Source organism: Lipotes vexillifer, unplaced genomic scaffold (assembly GCF_000442215.2).
Source record: "Lipotes vexillifer unplaced genomic scaffold, Lipotes_vexillifer_v1.1 scaffold471, whole genome shotgun sequence".
Taxonomy (NCBI): domain Eukaryota; kingdom Metazoa; phylum Chordata; class Mammalia; order Artiodactyla; family Lipotidae; genus Lipotes; species Lipotes vexillifer.
This window is the reverse complement of record NW_006780162.1, coordinates 2,169,332-2,189,335: the sequence shown is the minus strand read 5'-3', so window position 1 is coordinate 2,189,335 and position 20,004 is coordinate 2,169,332. Positions and strand designations below refer to the sequence as shown.

The following is a 20,004-nucleotide window of genomic DNA, read 5'->3' as shown; positions in this document are numbered from 1 at the left end:
ATTGTTTAAATCAATTATGTGATGAATCAGTTGTTCGAAACTTCTAGATAAGATCAGTTGTATTAACACTTCGACTACTCCTCCTGCCCTTCTTTTTTCCTTAGCTCTGTTAGAGGCCAGGGGTCTTCCTCCTCACCTGTTTGGTCCTCTTGGTCCTCGGATGTCACAACTTTTCCATAGAACAATTGGAAGCGGAGCTAGTAAGTGAATACTTTTAAATTTGTCCTCCCCTCAAAACTCTTGGTAATTAGTTGAGTGCTGTTTTTACTGTTTACCTATTCATGTAAGAGAGTTTTCACATAAGGAAGTTTTCATGAACTTTAACCTGTTTTAAAAAACAGAGTTTCTGCACATTCTTGCCTTAAATAATAACAACTCTTCAAGATTTTCTCCTTTTATTTTTGATTACTGAATTGGAACCATTAGAAAGCCATCCAAAGTTTACAACAAGGTTGACCCTTCATTTTGTTTTTTTTTTGAACTATAGAAGAGTACAGGATCTCAGGTGATTACATTATTATAGCATCTGATTGCATGCTTTGCACAGATTTGTGTCTTGAGTTTTTTATGGTATAATAAAATTTAACCCATTAGGCAGTTGATTATAAAATGAGCCTGAGAGGAAAGATTTCTCAGCAGAATTACCAGTAACTAGACTCATTTAATCAAATTAATATAACCCAGAGAGCTTATCATATATGCTAGATATAAGAGTGATTGTTTAAGTCTCATTTTGTAACTAAGAATATGATTTTGCATAATCACAAATTCAGTTCAATTCTGTCTGGTATAGAATATTACCTGTAGCTTCCTTAAGCAATAAAATTTACATTGAAGCATTTTTAAAAATTGAAGTATAGTTGATTTACAGTGTTGTGTTCATTTCTGCTGTACAGCAAAGTGTATAGCAGTTTTATACACACACACACACACACACACACACACACACACACACACACACACACACCTTCTTTTTTACTTCATCGATAATATTTCCATAGAATCAGTAGGCTATTTGCAGACTTCAGTCTTGATTAATTTCAAAATTTCTGAAGTGTTACCCAAGGTTGTTAACTCTGACCTTACAGATAAATTTGTACTTGTATAATTTTCCATCAGATATTCTAAGTTTTAAAAAAAAATAATGCAATGTGTGTACATGTGCTCATATTATGTGTACTTGTACTTGAGGATTTTAAGAAGCAGCTGGTATTTTATTTTTAATTTTTGAATTTTATTTTATTTTTTTATACAGCAGGTTCTTATTAGTTATCCATTCTATACGTATTAGTATATACACGTCAATCCCAATCTCCCAATCCATCCCACCCCCACCCGCCGCCACTTCTCCCGCTTGGTGTCCATACGTTTGTTCTCTACATCTGTATCTCTGTTTCTGCCCTGCAAACCGGTTCATCTGTACCTGTACCATTTTTGTAGGTTCCACATATATGCGTTAATACACGATATTTGTTTTTCTCTTTCTGATTGACTTCACTCTGTATGACAGTCTCTAGATCCATTCACATCTCTACAAACGACCCAATTTCGTTCCTTTTTATGGCTGAGTAATATTCCATTGTATATATGTACCACATCTTCTTTATCCATTCGTCTGTCGATGGGCATTTAGGTTGCTTCCATGACCTGGCTGTTGTAAATAGTGCTGCAATGAACATTGGGGTGCATGTGTTTCTTTGAATCATGATTTTCTCTGGGTATATGCCCAGTAGTGGGATCGCTGGGTCATATGGTAATTCTGTTTTTTGTTTTTTTTTTGTTTTTATTTGCGGTACATGGCCCTCTCACTGTTGCGACCTCTCCCGTTGTGGAGCACAGGCTCCAGACGTGCAGACTCAGCGGCCACGGCTCACGGGCCCAGCCGCTCCGCGGCATGTGGGATCTTCCCAGACTGGGGCACGAACCCGTGTCCCCTGCATCGGCAGGTGGACTCAACCACTGCGCCACCAGGGAAGCCCTGTTTTTCGTTTTTTAAGGAACCCCTATACTGTTCTCCATAGTGGCTGTATCAATCTACATTCCCACCAGCAGTGCAAGAGGGTTCCCTTTTCTCCACACCCTCTCCAGCGTTTGTTGTTTGTGTATTTTCTGATGATGCCCATTCTGACTGGTGTGAGGTGATACCTCATTGTAGTTTTGATTTGCATTTCTCTAATAACTAGTGATGTTGAGCAGCTTTTCATGTGCTTCTTGGCCATCTGTATGTCTTCTTTGGAGAAGTGTCTATTTAGGTCTTCTGCCCATTTTTGGATTGGGTTGTTTGTTTTTTTAATATTGAGCTGCATGAGCTGTTTATATTTTTGGAGATTAATCCTTTGTCCGTTGATTGGATTGCAAATATTTTCTCCCATTCTGAGGCAGCTGGTATTTTTGTTTTTGTTTTGTTTTGCTTTGCTTTTGCTGCCCTGATACTCATCTCTCAAATAACATAGCCTCCTGCAAGGTTCTCGAGAACCCTTGAGTATGGATTTTTATTCAGTGTTGTTTATTAGGCACTGGGATTGTACAGAGTCATGAGTAGGATAATAAGCAGAGTTGTTTCCCACGTGGAAGCTTCCCTGTTATAGAGTGACCCTGGCAATAAACAGACAATTACTATATAGTAAAATTTCAGGTCGTGTCAATGCAGTGAAGGAAAACAAAGCAGAGTTAGGAAGGCGTTTGTTGGTGTGATGATAGGCTGGTTAAAGAAACCTTTTCTGAGGTGATTTTTGTGGAGAACAAAATGGAGTGAGAAAACCAGCTCTGCAGGGATCTGAGGGAAGAAGGAAGTGCCAGGCCGCAGGTGGAAATGAGTTTGGCATATGCTCATGAGACAGCAGGAGGGGCCTATGGGAAGTAAAAGGAGAGTGGTAGAAGTTGAACTCCGAGAGGTGTAGGTGCTTTGCCAGGTCATGGTGGACCTTTGCAGGCCAGCAGCAAGTGTGGGATTTAAACTAAGGGTAATCAGGATTTATCTGTATTATGAAAAAGATCAAGCATACACAAAAGTTGAGAGTATTATTAGTAGTATAATAACATCCATGAACCCATCAACAATTATCGATCCACACGACCTGACCATTGTTCCATTTATATCCTCGGTTCTCCCCACTCCCAAGTTTATTTTTTTAACTTTTTCCATTTGCATATATTTGAATTTATATCTGTAAAAATAAGGACATAACCACAGTACTGTCTAAATAAGTTTATATTAAGAAAATCCTTACTAAGTATCTAGAATTCAAATGTTCCTGTCCTCACATAAATACATTTTAAAAACTTTAACTGATGGCAAAGTATAGGTCATATTTTTAATGTGCGTGCTTTTTTATTTTTTAAGAGAAATTTGATTTCATTTATTTTTCCACTTCATTTATTTTGGGGGAGAAGGCTGGGAAGAAAAATTGTTTCAGAGCTACCCAAGAATATTAGCATTAAACATAGGAAATCCATATTAAGGCTTGACTATTGCACATGAAATGAATATAAACGATAGACTAGAACCAGAGTAGAAAACAGTGACACACCCCCATGCCCATGACCCAGCTTCAGCAATGCCTGCTTCATGGCCAGTCTGTCTTTACACCCACCAACATCCCTCCTCTTGTATTAATTTGACATGAATCCCAGACATTATATAATTTTATCTATAAACATTTCATCATGTAGCTCAAGATAATGTCCCTTAAAATACACATACACATGCGTGCGTACATCCACATTACTATTATTATATCTGAAAAAGAAACCAGTAATTCCTTATTGATAGATACCCATTCAGTCAGATTTCCATTGCTCAAATGGAAAAGTTAAAAAAAAAAAAAAAGTAAACTTCTTGTTAAACAGGTAGTTGGATCTAGAGGCTTTTTCAGGTTCAAGTTTGGTTCTTTATTTTCTTCCTCTGGTGAGGAAAGACTATGCAAAAGTGGTAGTGTTTTCTAATATTAGGAAGCCCACAGTCTAGACAACAGGGATTAAAAATGAAAGCATTTCATATCTCATGATCAGTCTTCATTTATTAGAAGTAAAAGAAGTAATTTAGTTGAAATATATAAAGAATATCTCTCCCTTCTATTTGGTTACCCAAGAGAATAGTTGGTATAGGAAAAGTATTTCCTACCCTTTATTTACCAGTTTTGGCATCCTTCAAAGTGCTGTTGTTTTTGTTTTAAGTGTCATTATCAATTGGGTTGAGATGTGTTTTAGCCATTTCATTGATTTTTCACTGATGATGAAATTGTCTAGTCCTCACCTGATCTTTCTGATGTGATCTCAGTAGTTTTTGATGCCCTCTTTGCTTTCTGATGAGCCAAGTTGAACACCCCCTACCACCCCCACCTGAAATCGGGCATTGCCTCAGAGATCCCTGGTTTTCTTTATAGGAAATGGTATTTAGATTCCACCGTCTGGGCTGTTGGCGTATTTGCTACTGGGTTGATAATTGTTGTTAGACACTTTTAATGGACAAAAGTAGGAAATAATTGTATTTAATCTTTTAAGATTAAAAATCATGAGTTCGTACTGATCCTGCCAATTCACATTCAGGGCTGCAGGGGTTTTATTTATCTTGTAGCTTTGCCTCGTGCCAAAATTTCAGTTCCCAGTGATAACATAGTCATTTATTTGCTTTATCCTACAGTACAAAATTCCAACCTAACACCAAAAATAGTATTATTGAGAAAATTTTAATTTTGTAACAGTTCTTTTTTTGTTCTTGGGATATATCTCACTTTGTGGTCATTTTTTTGTATTTTAGAGTCACTTGAAATAATTCTTTACATTCATGCCACCAGGCTGGTTTAGCACATTTGCTTTATTTTGCTTTTAATTTTTAGGGATTGACTTTAAAATGTAGTCTTGCTTTTATAATTTGTTATATTTACATGGTTCCTGAAGTCAAATCTACAAATTTTTAAAAGTTTTATCTTTTGCTATCCCTTTAGCCTGTTTCCTCCTCCCACACAAATAACCTTTGTAAGTTTGTGGCCTGTCCTTTTGTTATTTATTTAAGAAAACAAAAACAAATCCGTATTATCTACTTCACACACACTGACTTTCTTAGATAAGAGTAGTAAATTTTACATACTTTGCCTTGCTTTTAACAGTATGTTTTAGTGTTCACTTTTCATGGCTGCTGTGCGCGTCACGCACATGCGCAGAGAGAGAGAAAGAGAGATTCCCCGTTCCTTTCGTAAAGCTGCCACAGTGCTGCAGTGTGTGGATGTACAGTTTATTTTGCCAGTCTCCTGTTGGACATTTGGGTTATTTGCAGTCTTCGTTGTGTTGCAGTGAAATACAACTTTCCTGTTTTTAACCTGTGTTATCTTCAGGATAGATTTCTAGAAGGGAGATTGCTGTGTAAAGGGTAAATGCATACAGCATTTTGGCAGATTTTGTAAATCAGCCTCTTTTGGAGATTATAATGCGTATCCTTGGCTTATTATATATAGCCTACCATATAGTAATACGTTATCATATCCCAAACAGTGCAACCACCTTACAGCAATTTAACTCTTTTTCTCCTGCCATCCTTTATGCTGTTATTTAGTTTAACTTACACATGTGCTATAAACACAATAAGAATTGTTGTTTTAGAACATCCATATTCTTTTATTTTTGCCCACATATATACCATTTCCAGTGTTCTTAATTCTTTCCTGAAGTCCCTTTCTTCTATCAGGATTGTTTCCCTTCAGCTGAAAGAACTTTTTTTATACAGTGAGTGACTGCTAGTAATGATTTCTCTCTGCTTTTGTTGGAGAAATCCTTGATTTGCCTTAATTTTTTTTTGACATCTTTATTGGAGTGTAATTGCTTTACAGTGTTGCATTAGTTTCTGCTGTATAACAGAGTGAATCAGCTGTATGTATACATATATCCCCATATCCCCTCCCTCTTGCGTCTCCCTCCCACCCTCCCTATCCCACCCCTCTAGGTGGTCACAAAGCACCAAGCTGTTGTCCCTGTGAGCTTATGTCCCTGTGCTATGCGGCTGCTTCCCACTAGCTAGCTATTTTACATTTGGTAGTGTGTATATGTCAACGCCACTCTCTCACTTCCTTCCAAGTCCATTCTCTACGTCTGCGTCTTTGTTCCTGTTCTGCCCCTAGGTTCTTCAGAACCATTTTTTTTTTTAAGATTCCATATATATGTGTTATGCCTTAATTTTTAAAAGGTAGTTTCCCCAGGTATAAAATCTCATATTAGTACTTTTTAATGCTCTTCTGGTTTCCATAGTTTCTGTTTAAAAGTCTTACTGTTACCCTTTCAAGGCAGTTCTTTTCTCCCAGCTTCTTTTGAGATTTGCTTTTTCAAACCATTATTAATTTTTAATAATTTGACTATATTAGGCCTGTGTGACATTTTCTTTCATTATTAATTTGCTCGGGTTTCACCGAGCCTTTGAATCTCTGAGTTGATAACTTTCATCAGCTTTGGAAGATTGTTGGTCGTTATGTCTTCATATATTGTTTCACTTATCTCATTATCTCTTCAGATATTCTCCTTCCTTTTCTTCTGGGAGTATCAAGATTGTACATGTTCAGACTTTGGACTTGATCTACCATGTCTCTCTAGCTCTATTTTTGTTTCTGTTTTTCCCAGGTTTTTATTTTCCCCCCAGTTTGAAAACTTTCTGTTGACTGTATTTCAAATTCACTAATTCTTTTTTCTGCTGTCTTCTTCAGTATTTGGTTAAACTCATCAATGAATTTTAAATTTCATATACTCTGTTTTCCAGTTCTAGACAGTTCTCTGATTTTTAAAAGCAGATTCCAATTCTCTGTTGAAATTCTTTTTTTTCTTTACATTTATTTATTTATTTATTTATTTATTTATTTATTTATTTATTTTTATTTATGGCTGCGTTGGGTCTTCGTTGCTGCGCGCGGGCTTTCTCTAGTTGCCGTGAGCAGGGGCTACTCTTTGTTGCGGTGCACGGGCTTCTCATTGAGGTGGCTTCTCTTGTTGCAGAGCATGGGCTGTAGGTGTGCAGGCTCAGTAGTTGTGGCACATGGGCTCAGTTTTTGTGGCTTGCGTTCTCTAGAACACAGGCTCAGCAGTTGTGGCACACGGGCCTAGTTGCTTCGTGGCATGTGGGATCTTCCTGGATCAGGGACTGAACCTGTGTCCCCTGCATTGGCAGGTAGATTCTTAACCACTGCACCGCCAGGGAAGTCCCACTGTTGAAATTCTTTACATTCTTACCCATTTTGTCCATCCATGCTTATATTTTCAATTTATTAATCATAGTTATAGAATACTTACTTTATAATTTCTAGGGGTGTTAGTCTGCTTCTATTGTCTTTTTTCCCCTTTTGATTGTTAGTCACATATTCCTCTGCCTCTTCATATGTCTGGTAATTAATTATGTGAACGGAAGAGACCCCAAGTGATGTTTTCTACCAGTGAGTGTTTCCTCTTTTTCTGTGTTAAAGGGTCAGAAGCTGATAACTTTGCTCTAGTCAGGGCTTTAGCTTGTTTTGACCGAGTTATAATTTTTTTATGACTCATTTCACCTCTAGCTCATCCGTGTTTCTCTGTTGTGAACCTACCAGGGTTTTTTGTGTGTGTGTTTGCTTTTGTTTGTTTGTTTGTTTTTTTAATTTGGCTGCACTGTGTGGCTTGTGGGATCTTAGTTCCCCTAACCAGGGATTGAACCCAGGCCCTCGGCAGAGGAAGCTCAGCGTCCTAACCACTGGACCACCAGGGAACTTTCCCAGGGTTTTTTTTTGATTGAGAACCTTGCAAGTCTGTCTACTTAGACTTTCTATTCTTTATGCAGTTTCACAGTGTGGCAGATGTCTTGAAGGCAGGGCACTGGCTGTGTATGAGTCAGGCCTCCTTTGTGGGGACTTTGTCCTCTGAGCACCCTAAGACTGCAGGAGTTTTCACTGTTGTCTTACCAAAACTTCTGACTCAACCCCCAGCCCTCTTCACAGCTTCGGAACTCAGCAAATGTCCAGTGGGGTCGATTCAGTTGAACACATCAGCCTCCTGTGATTCCCTGAAAGGCTGTGGGTTCTCTTTCTCTCTGTATCAGCAGTTGGCAAACTACTGCCCAAGGGCCAAATCGGCCTCCTCTTTGTTTTGATATAGCCTGTGAACTAAAAGTGATATTTACTTTTTAAATGGCTGAAAAAGTTTAAAAATTGTTTTGTGACTTGAAAATTAAATGAAATTCAAATTTCAGTGTCTGAAAAAGAAGTTTGATTGGAATATAGCCATGCTCGGGTTATTTATTGGCTGTGTGTGCTTTTGTGCCACAGTGCCAGGGTCGAGTAGTGGCAGCAGTGACCTTGTGGTCTGCAGAACCCAAAATATTTACTCTCGGGCTCTTTATAGAAGATGTTTGCCTACCAACCCCTGATGTATAATAGTGGTTTTCAGAGTGTGGCCTGTAAATTCCAAGCTAGTTCCTGAGATCCTTACATTGAATTCATAAGGCCAAGACTGATAATAACTACTAAGGTCTTTCCTTTTCTACTTTGTTCATGTTTGAACTAAAAGTGCAAAAGCTGTTGTGGGTGTAAAACTGCTGGTGCCTTAATTAGAGTCAAGGCAGTGGCACCAGACCACTGGCAGGTATTTTATTTTTCAGTGTCACATGGTCCTAGTAAAAAACTCCATGTTTACATAAGCATGCGCTTCCAGAACAAAGTCATTAATTTTGTCGTTACTAACGCATCCATGTCTTTTAAATAGTCTTTGTGGCAGAGTAGGCCCGTTTTTCCACACGCTCTGTCTCTCGTAAGCTAGTTTCTCGGCTTGGAAGAGGGAGCAGGGTGAGCGCGCAGCTCTCTCATTCAGCCTCACGCTCAGGCCGTTTGCAACAACAGCAGCAAAACAGTGCTACTCGCCACTGTATCTTGTTGCTGTTGTTTTGGAAAATTGTGATCTTTTTCACAGGTTTTTGTTTATATTAATATGTAATGCATTAACCAAGAATTTCAAAATGTTTCTCTTTTAGTTACAGACACATTTTATAAATAACAGTAGATCTAAACCACACACACTGGGTCTCAGTAATTTTCAGGAGTATAAAATTACCCTTAAAACCAAAACTGACTGATCTGTATGAGGTGGTTTCTCTTCACATGTCAGAGGAAAATAATGGCAGTGACTTTTTGTTGTCATTTGACCTAAGGTCCTTTTAGGGACATCCCAGAAGTCCAGTGGTATTCATGGTGATTTGTTTGAGCATGCTGAAATGATCCATGTGCTTAGACCTGCCAGCCTCAGTGTTGATAGAGCATCCAACGACTTGCGTCAGTTTTTCCTATTTTTGGTGGTTGTTATTAGGGTATACTCTGTTTGAACTATTTCATTCTTTAAAAGCAAATCTAGAAGCAGCTGAAGACTCTTTTGTTTTCATAGTTACTTTCCCTTCATTTTGTTCTTCCTTCCACATTATTTCAACCCAAAAATGTTAAGCCTGCCCTAACTGGAGCTGATAGTATTTAGTTTGAAAACTTTAAAGATGCTGTCCCTTTGAACTTGAATGCCTTGCAGTGTATTTTTGGACAGACTCTTAATTATGGTAAAGGGAGTTAGGCAGTGATAGTTATGCAGTTCATTAGCCACAGCCTTAAATAATAGAGAAAACAGACCTTGTCAGGATTATTGTGTATCCCTTTGAAAGGTTTATGCCCTCCCAGAAGATCATTGATGCTTAATAGGGGAAAATTTTTTTTGATGTTCATATGAATTCCACATTTATTGACAGTTTCCAAACATATATCATTTCTAAGCATTTCAGTACTTAATGGAAAAAATCCAAACAATACAAACAATAAACTGAAAAGGTCTCAGAAGGGAAAGGACTTGAAAGTAATCTCAGGTATAAGTTTATAAGCATTAATGGAGTTGATCATGGTTACAAGAAGGAGGGTGTCCAGGAAAATTTGAAACACATTTTGTAGACTTTATTTTTGAGTGTCTTACTCGGTTTATTGACAACTTATTTATTGTGGTAGTTGAGCCTTAGCATTTTTCAAATGTTTGGGCAATGGAATTGACCCTTAAAAGTAGAAGTACTCTAAAGCGCTATGATAGCAGCATCTGCACATGAAATGAGAGGAGGTGAAAAGGCCAGTCTTTTGCTGTTTTTAGAAAATATTTCATTCTTTTCATTCCCTTTTGTTAGATGCACTGTTCTGTTTGTCTATTTCCTTGCCCTTTTCACTGTTACTTGGATTCCGTTTATTCTGATGGAGGTATTTAGAGGTATATAACATTTCCTTTGATGCCTGGGCATCATTGTTTGCCAGGTTTTTATTATTGCAGAAGGTTTTCTGCTCGCTAGATACACATATTTTTGAAAGCATGTATGTTAAAGGTAGCAGTTCATATTAGTCTTATGGATATTAATTTTTGTTTCAGCTGTTAAATACCAATCAACTTCTCTCATTTAAAAAGATAAAACTTAAAAGACAAAAATATAAATAACTGTGGCATTACTTTAAATTACCTGGATTTACTCTTCCATAGTTACGTCTTGGATAATCAGCAGCCTGTCTTAACACTGGTATAGACCTAGCCTTTAATTGGGATCCAAAGAAGAAAAGCAGCCAGCATGTAAAGTAACACTTAACACCTAGTAATAATACTAAGTGTTTAAAAATAATGATTTTTTTTTTCCATGTGAAGGTTCTAAGGCCCAGCAGCTTCTGCAAGGACTACAAGCAAGCGATGAAAGCCAACAACTCCAGGCAGTTATTGAGATGTGTCAATTATTGGTCATGGGAAATGAGGAGACACTGGGAGGGTTTCCTGTCAAGAGTGTAGTTCCAGCTTTGGTAAGAGAGTCTTCCCCTCGTTTTATCTCAGTCATCCTCTGAATGCTGCCCATATTTTTTTTTTTTTTTTTACTAAAAAACATGATTATTGTCATTAAGAATTTTAAAATAGGATAGAACTAAGAGATAGTAGAGTGTGGCTTAGTGATTTTATTTCATGCTTTATAGAGATTGTGCATGACTCTTAATGATGAATGAGTAAAATTTCTAAACCATTTCTTTTTTTTATAAATTTATTTTTTATTTTTATTTTATTTTTGGATGCGTTGAGTCTTCGTTGCAGTGCACAGGCCTCTCCTTGCGGTGGCTTCTCCTGTTGCAGAGCACGGGCTCTAGGCGCACAGGCTTCAGTAGTTGTGGCACACGGGCTCAGTTGCTCCACAGCATGTGGGATCTTCCCGGACCAGGGCTCGAACCTGTGTCCCCTGCATTGGCAGGCGGATTCTTAACCACTGTGCCACCAGGGAAGCCCTAAACCATTTCCTGATGAATAGTTATGCTGTCTTTGATACTTCAATGACTACGTGGTTTTAAATTTTAAGTTGTTATAGCCCCATCAGGTGATACCTTGACATACTATGCCAAAACTTATATGCTTTTTTCTTTTAAACTGGTGATTCACAGGACAGTAACAAGCAGCTCACTTGTGGGTTCTCTTTGTGGGCCATGAAGGTTTCATGCTTGATAGCAGTGTGCATGGCAGAGCAGTCAAGCCAGAACACCACATGGATCCTCCAGCTAAAAAAAAAAGGTTTTATGTTAAGCAAAAACAAAAGAAACAAAACAGTACTCAACAATAGAAAAACAATTTTTTAAATCTTAATGATTTTTCAACACAGTTGTGAGTTGGTATTTAGAATTTATTAATATCTTAATTGCTTAAGCTTTTTAATGTGAAAACAACAGGAAGAGAAATTGCCATTACTAAATGTAGGCCCTTGAGCATAATACATCTTTCAAATAGTGGCTTGGTAATTTTCTCAATGCTAGATTAAAGAAATTGGCTATACTTTAAGATTAAAATTAAGTCTGAATGAAATAGTAACAAAAGACTAACATAAGCATGAATATACATTCATAGTGTATTTTACTTTGGAAGCTAAATGTCATTCAAGTCTTTGTTTACACATCTAGTAAAGTTGACAAAAATGAAACTGTGATTGGAGTATCAGATTGTCTCATTTGATCACATTATCACGTTACGGAGAGAGCTGAGTGAAGACCAGTCAAATACAAGATGACATAGTCTTTATTCGGCCTGTTCTTATTTGTTGGACGGCTCTGCTCTGGCAGGAAGTGATAAAGGATAGAGCAGTCTCTTTACCTTCTGCCATGCAGACCTCCTGGTAACAAAATCTAGCTCTCAAGTCTTACCAGTTCCACTCCACAGGTTCGCATATTAATTTTTTAATGTTTCATGAAAGCAGTATTAGCCTTTGTACTCTGACATTTACCTATGTTTATATTCATGCTCAAATTATTGTTTTCTTCAATAGCTGGCTTTTATGACCTGAATTAAACTTCCTTGTTTGTTTTCGTTCATTTTAAAATAAATAGTAACAAAGGACTAGGTTTACCATGTACTTATCTCTGTTAAACTGCAGTTTTTATTGGTTAAATAAAGAAGTTGTTAAATCTAGGCAGAAACATTAGCATAATCCAATTTTCTTAATTTGCTGGTGGTATTGATTAGATTTAAGTACTTGGCAGGCCTGCGCAAGTCAGCTCATGCTGTTAATAATGAATTGTCCAGATTTATCTTTCATCACAGTTGAATATTATAAATATATATACATCAATCACCATACACCTGTGTGACCATAAACAGTCATTTTTGGTGAAGAATCTGTTTACAGCGGTTCTTCCCAAATGTGGTATTACAAGGTTCATGCCACCTTAAAGAACTGGAGAACTTATTACTCTTTCTGTTAGCATAACAACCACTTTAATTTAGAGTAGGTGTTTTATAAGTGACTGATTTGTAGGTGATTTGAGACAGAGTGTGCACGCTTGTGCATGTGTGTGTGTGTTTATGTTGTGTGTTTAACAAAAACAGTTATCAGGAACTCTGGTATATAGATATATTTTACCAAGCATAATTCAGAGCTGAGAAGGCATTCATATTAAATGAATATTGCATTAGGATATCTGATGTCTGACGTACATTTAATTGAAAGGTACTTTACAGCTTAAATTCAACGCATTTAAAATTTCCATTGAACTAGAAGACAGTGAATGATTGTCTCTTTCCCCAGGTAGGAAATTTCTTTGGTAGCTTTGGCTGCTTCAGGAAGATGGAGTGTATATCTGTAGTAGTTTTGCATCCCCTCCTTTGAAAAACATGGTTAAAATCTGCTTACGGTGTTTCCCACAAGAAAAACGAAAATAAAATCAGATGTTTAGACTAACTCATGCATCTGTAAAATAATTATATTACTTTGAGTTTTAGCGCATAATTCATTTTTGATGTGATCAATATCGTGTTTAAATCCTATACTACCGTGTACTTTACAGCTGAGTTAAATGGTGCTTCGCTCAACTTTTAGAGAAGCTAATTTACAAGAGTTTAAGCTATGATATTGAATCTGTACTGATAGTTGTTAATTTAACAAATGTCAGTGCGTTGCTGGTCTGTTTACTTATGTATAGTACTTATTGACACCTGTTAAGCCCTCAGTGACATGTTAATGAGCTTCTGAATGGGGGAATAGAGGCACCAGGAGGGTTGGTTGTAAGCAGCGGGAAGGCTTTGCGTTTGAGCTGGATCATTGATGATGATTATCCCAAGTCAGTGCTTCAATGTATGTGTCATGCCCTCCTAAGCATAATCATTTCTTGTGTATGCATGCTAGGTTTTAACTTGATATTATTTTTGTATGGTAAAATTCTTGGATCATATAGTTCTGTTTCAGTTGAAGTAGAAGAAATACTTCTAGGACTTCTAAGAATATAGCTTCTAATACTTTGTTATAATCTTTTTAAACAGATAACATTACTGCAGATGGAGCATAATTTTGATATTGTAAGTATGTACTATGTTTTAAAAAACCACCCCAAATTTAAATTTTGAGTTTTTATTGAGTAAAAATGACTTCTTTTCTAGATGAACCATGCTTGTCGAGCCTTAACATACATGATGGAAGCACTTCCTCGATCATCCGCTGTTGTAGTAGATGCAATTCCTGTCTTTTTAGAAAAGGTAATCCTACTTTTGCCCAATTTGTTCGAAAGCAGGCATAGGGGAATCAAGTTGAGAACTCTTGACTGTTGAATTCTAAAGTAGTATATCAAATTGTGAGGCCACATTAAAAGACATTTTTTAGCATCCATTATCTAACTAAAGTATATTTTTTAGGCAAGGTTCCAGAAAAATGTTTTATGTCTAGCAGAGTGGCAGTTTAAAGTTGATGCTAATAAAGCATTTGTAAAATCAACCTGGTATTATAATTTTTTAATAATAGCAGTTACTGCCTTAGTATAAAATCTTGCAGAGAACTTAAAGCACTTGATTAAAAATAATCTCATTATTTCTAGAAAACATCCCAGTGAGGTTGATAGCTATTTATACCCTCATTTTACAGCTGAGAAGGCTTAGACAGACAAAGTGCCTTGCTCAAGGTCATAGCACAGTAAAATTTGCATTATCTGATAACTTTGGAATGTGGTATAAAGTTTAAAACGTGATTTTTAAAATTTGTTGTATAAACCAACCCGTTTATTTTAAATATGAAGATTTAAAGTTATATAATTGAATTTAGTTCATTCTCTATGTAAAACATATTTTTCAATATCTTTAAAGTAGTTGGAAGGAAAAGAAAAGTATTGCCAGTGTGTTTGGCTTAAGCGCATAAATCGCTGGTTTCCTATGGTAGGTTTCAGGTTAGAGGCAGTATAGATTGATGGAAATTAGAGAAAGTGTTGTTTATTCATGCAAAGATGAGCAATGAGTAAAAAACTTGAATGATAACCTTAAGTTTCCTATTTATATGTTCCCAGCTGCAAGTTATTCAGTGTATTGATGTGGCAGAGCAGGCCTTGACGGCCTTGGAGATGTTATCACGTAGACACAGTAAAGCCATTCTACAGGCGGTAAGTGTTGTTACCGAAGGACTATATTTCATTTAATGTTGGATTTTAGATCCACATTTGTATTAGTTCCTAGATTGCAGTCTCTGTAAGGTACGCATGCTGTTTCCAAGTGATGTGCTAGACTTTTAGTAGGCTTTTTTTTTAAATTGCTGATAAAAGGGTATTTCTTGGCTTTAACAGTTTCCTATATTTTAGGGTGGTTTGGCAGACTGCTTGCTGTATCTAGAGTTCTTCAGCATAAATGCCCAACGGAATGCACTAGCAATTGCAGCCAATTGCTGCCAGAGTATCACACCAGATGAATTTCATTTTGTGGCAGATTCCCTCCCATTGCTAACCCAAAGGCTAACCCACCAGGTAAAACATAAACCTATTTTATGTATCATAAAACATTTTTGTTACATTTTTTTAAATGCTAATTTCAACTAGGGCCTTAAATCTTCCAGCTGGATGTGTAACTTGGAAATGTTCTGGTCTGTGTTTTTTCCTGTTACCTAGTCATGTACTCTGTATTAGGTTATTTTATGAAATTTCAGTGGGTTTTTACCCAAATGAACAGTACTTCTTCGTTTATGATACCTTCAACTGTTGTGACTTTAGGGGTAAATTTATTATTTCAGCAAACACTGAGTGTTTCCTATGTAATATGATCAGAATTTCCCTTTAGAAAGATCACCATTTCCCGAAAAGTATTGGGTTAGGCAGGCAAGACTAGGAGGGTATGGGTTAAGATCAGAAGAGAGATGAGACTATGTATGTGCCAGATAGAAATGAAATAAGAAATGCAGACTGCAGCTGTCTGGGGTTGGAGAAGAACAGGAGCAATTAGTAGATGGAATCAGTGGGCCTGGTGTTGCAGTATGAGAAGCAGAGCTTATAGAGCCCTCAGTTCATGAGTTAAGCTTCGAGATTTTAGAGAAATTGAATTTTCTTGTAATGTTTCAAAGTGTTGTTATTGCTAAAGAGCTTTTTAGAGATCTGACTTCTAAGTCACCTTCACAAAGTGTGCTTAAAATCTTCTTGGGGAAAATTAGGTACATAAAATATACAGGCATACCTCGGAGATACTGTGGGTTCAGTTCCGACCGCTGCAGTAAAGCGAAATATCACAATAAAGCGAGTCACAAGAATTTTTTGGTTTCCCAGTGCGTATGAAAGTTCTTTTTACACTATAATGTAGTCGCCCCAACCCCCAGGCAACAGACCGGGTAGCATGGCCTGTGGCCTGTTAGGAACTGGGCTGCACAGCAGGAGGTGAGCAGCGGGGCGAGCGCGTGAGCGAAGCGTGTCATCTGTATTTACAGCCGCTCCCCATCGCTCGCAGTACCACCTGAGCTCCACCTCCTGTCAGATCAGTGGTGGCATTAGATTCTCATAGGATCATGAACTGTACTGTGAACTGTGCATGCGAGGGATCTAGATCATGCATTCCTTATGAGAATTCAATGCCTGTTGACTTGAGGTGGAGCTGAGTCGGTCCCATCACCCCCAGATGGAACCATGTAGTTGCAGGAAAACAAGCTCAGGGCTCCCACTGTTTCTGCGTTATGGTGAGTTGTTATAATGATTTCATTATATATTACAGTGTAATAATAATAGAAAGAAACGAAGTGCACAGTAAGTGTAATGAGCTTGAATCATCCCAAAACACCGCCCCCCCCCGCCCAAATCTGTGGAAAAATTGTCTTCCATGAAACTGGTCCCTGGTGCCATAAAGGTTGGGGACCGCTAATGTAGTCTATTAAAGTGCGCAATAGCATTGTGTCTAAAAAAAAAAAACAATGTACATACCTTAATTAAGAAATTCTTCATTGTTAAAAAATGCTAACCATCATTTGATCCTTCAGGGACTCATAATCTTTTTGCTGGTGGAGGGGGGGAGGGTTTAAAATGTTGGGAGAATTACCACAATGTAATACAGAGACAGGAAGTGAGGGAGTGCTGTTGGACAAATAGTGCCAACAGACTTGCTGGGTGCAGGGCTTCCACAAACCTTCAATTTGTCAAAAATGCAGTATCTGCGAAGTGCACTAAAGTGAAGCAGAATAAAATGAGGTATACCTATATTAAATAAGGTGTTTACATAAGATAGGTAAAATAATATTGATTATTGAATCACTGGAGGATTTTGCTTCTAAGATGTTCAAGACACAAGTAGTGCCATTCATTTTTTATTTATTTTAAAAAACTTAGCAGGCTGAGATAACCTTTACTTTATGGGGGGCTAGAAACGTTCTCTAGTTAGGTGTGAGTTCACCTTATTTTGGAAGTATGGCCCAAGAATCAGAGAAGTTAAATAGTGGGTCCTGTTATTGTAGCATTCTTTCTAGACTTAAATCATGACAGCGAAGGTGTAGGACTTCTATAATACCAGAATTACTTTCATTTTTACACAGCTAAGCCTAGTTTTTACATCTGAAGCCCATTTATCAATTAGAAAAAACCGAAGTCTATCAAACTATGCCATTAAATTGTTCTTTCTGTTCTTATGTGAGTTATTCCAAATGTTTTCTCATTAAGATCAGTCTAATAGTATTTAGATTGTTTTCATAATGATAGAGCAAATCTATATCAAATTTTTCTTCTTATCAGTAAACCTCTGGCTCACACACATACTTAACTACTTACAACTTTTTAGTGAATGCATGTTTTAAGCATTTCTACTTGTAGGGCTTTTTAGAATGGTAGGATGTTTATTTTTTCTTTATTATAGTTTTTGTTTAGATATTGAAATTATAGAAGTACAAAAGTTGTTCCCTTTCTTTGTATTTGCTTTTTGTATGTTGGGTTCTTAATGGAGGAGAGAGGTTCTATCAGTATGATTCCCTTTGCTTTGAAATCATGACATTATTGATTGTTTGCTTATTAGGGTCACAGCATTTTCAAAGCTCATATCTAATTAAGCAAGTCTTGAAGAATTTGGGGTTAGGAAGAAGATAAAGGGAGTGACGTACGACAGTGAAAATGTTTTATATTAACAAACTTTATTTTCCTTTATTAAAAAGGACAAAAAGTCAGTAGAAAGCACTTGCCTTTGTTTTGCACGTCTAGTGGACAACTTTCAACATGAGGAGGTAAGCGTTTAGTCTTTGTTGGTATTTTCATGAAGTTGTTAAATTGCTGTCCCACGAAGTAACAGTTTTTTCTTTCTTGTGTTTGTGAAGAATTTACTCCAGCAGGTTGCCTCCAAAGATCTGCTAACAAATGTTCAACAGCTATTGGTAGTAACTCCACCAATTCTAAGTTCTGGGATGTTTATAATGGTGGTTCGTATGTTTTCTTTGATGTGTTCCAACTGTCCAACTTTAGCTGTTCAACTTATGAAGCAAAGTAAGTGCTATTTTATTATTCTATTTTATACGGGAAAGACAGCTTGTGTGTGTGTGTGTGTGTGTGTGTGTGTGTGTGTGTGAGTTTAATCTCTGTTAATAAGTAAAGTCAACATAAGCAAGTAGAAATGGCTAATATCACAGGCACTGGATAGTAAAGGAAGAAAAATGTTAATATGTAATAAATTTGTGTTGTGACAATATAGTAATGCTGCCTACATACAATTTTTAAAGTATATAATATATTAAAATTTTACCCTTGGTGTAGGGCTAAAGACCCAAAGTCATTGCTTTCTGTATAATATCAATTAAGTAATGATGCTTCATTAGGAGAATTCTGAGTTTTATGTTACCAGTAACTGCTTCTCTTTTGCTTATAGGTAGTCCTTTTTTCCCACATTAGATTTTCCAGCAGTTTATGATCCCAGAATGCTTTCTTCCCTCAAAGTGTTGGAACTTATTTACACAGATGAATGTCTCTGATCTTTGCTACTTTAATATTTCTAAGCCTTTCCCAAACTTACATGTGCAGGGTATCAAGTTTTATCGCACTGCTATTGCCATTGCCCATTACTCTCTTAAACCTTAGATTTCACAAGTTAATGTCAGAAGACATCCGTATGTTGTGATTATTGCTGGTAGAGCGTTGATCACTTTGTTATGAAGCACCTGTCATTGTGGTTAATTTCATGTCCATAATTCTAATCTCTGAGGACGTTACCTTGGGAGTCAGTGATGACACTCACTGACAAAACAGTCTTTGTCCCACCACTTCAAACAGAATATTAAGTGGTATAAGAGGACTTTTTTGGGGGCGGATGCGGGGGGACTCAGTTTTATATTTCGCATTACTTGTGAATTTTAGCACATGGCACAGAATTTTGTAGAAAAATAGTGTTGCTGAGGTGCTTTATTGAAGAAATTCCTCTTACAGCATTGAGTCTTTCCTGAACTTAGTATCCCAGAGAACACTGTTTTGCTTATGCCATGAACAAAGTCCTCTCTGCCTAGATAAGCTTGGGAAAGGTTGAACTCTTTTTTTGCGTAGTCATAATGTACTTTGCTTATTAAAATCCCTAGGGCCCCCTTGAATTTTTCCCATTTCTTGAAGTTTGCCTACAGGATTATCTCTTGTTACCATGTGGTGTGGCACAGCATTTTCCTATATCCTGGTTTGGGAAATTCCTGTCTGACTTCTGTTTGTTTTAACGTTTTGGAATTTTGTCTTTAGCGTGATGAATGTTTTCACCTCTTCCGCATACTTTAGGAAGTTTGCCACATAATCATTCTACTTCAGTAACGCGAACCTCTCTGGTTCTTTCCATCTTGTTGTCATCCTCTGATCTCTTTAAAAAAGAAGACGTTAATAATGTACCATTGCCATCTATTCATATTTCTTAAGAAAGTTGGCAAAATGACTTTTTCAAGAACTTTTTTAAAATTTTAATCAGTTTGTGAAATTTCAGTGAGTCAGAGATTTATCCACACCCCTCTGCCCAAATTAATGGTGAATACTTTCCTTGACAGCAGAACTTACTGATTACTGGCAGAACATTTCAATGAAATGTTTATGTATATTTTGCATATGTGTAGTATTTTATAGATACCAACAGAGACACAGCCCTGTCTTTAGGTCGTAGCTGTTAGAATGACCAAAACCTTTGGAGCCTGGGGGCTTCCTCCACTCACTGTCAGTGTCAGTACACTAAACTAGTTTTCATGCAAATTCTTCCATAAACTGGTATCTTCCGGGGATGGAAGCTTGTGGTAGAGGATATTTTAATGAT

The 20,004-nt window shown here is 37.0% G+C and overlaps 1 protein-coding gene across 4 annotated transcripts in view; it reads left to right on the top strand.

Annotated features, from left to right (window-relative positions):
• TRIP12 (thyroid hormone receptor interactor 12) overlaps nucleotides 1–20,004 on the top strand; it is a 106,599-nt gene that overhangs the window by 44,457 nt on the left and 42,138 nt on the right. For all 4 annotated transcript variants that reach the window (XM_007453265.1, XM_007453264.1, XM_007453262.1 and 1 more), the window contains 8 exons: nucleotides 105–200; nucleotides 10,651–10,799; nucleotides 13,786–13,821; nucleotides 13,903–13,998; nucleotides 14,796–14,888; nucleotides 15,084–15,245; nucleotides 17,894–17,962; nucleotides 18,053–18,218. In XM_007453265.1, the coding sequence (XP_007453327.1) occupies nucleotides 105–200; nucleotides 10,651–10,799; nucleotides 13,786–13,821; nucleotides 13,903–13,998; nucleotides 14,796–14,888; nucleotides 15,084–15,245; nucleotides 17,894–17,962; nucleotides 18,053–18,218 (867 nt within the window). The remainder of the gene's footprint in view (nucleotides 1–104; nucleotides 201–10,650; nucleotides 10,800–13,785; nucleotides 13,822–13,902; nucleotides 13,999–14,795; nucleotides 14,889–15,083; nucleotides 15,246–17,893; nucleotides 17,963–18,052; nucleotides 18,219–20,004) is intronic.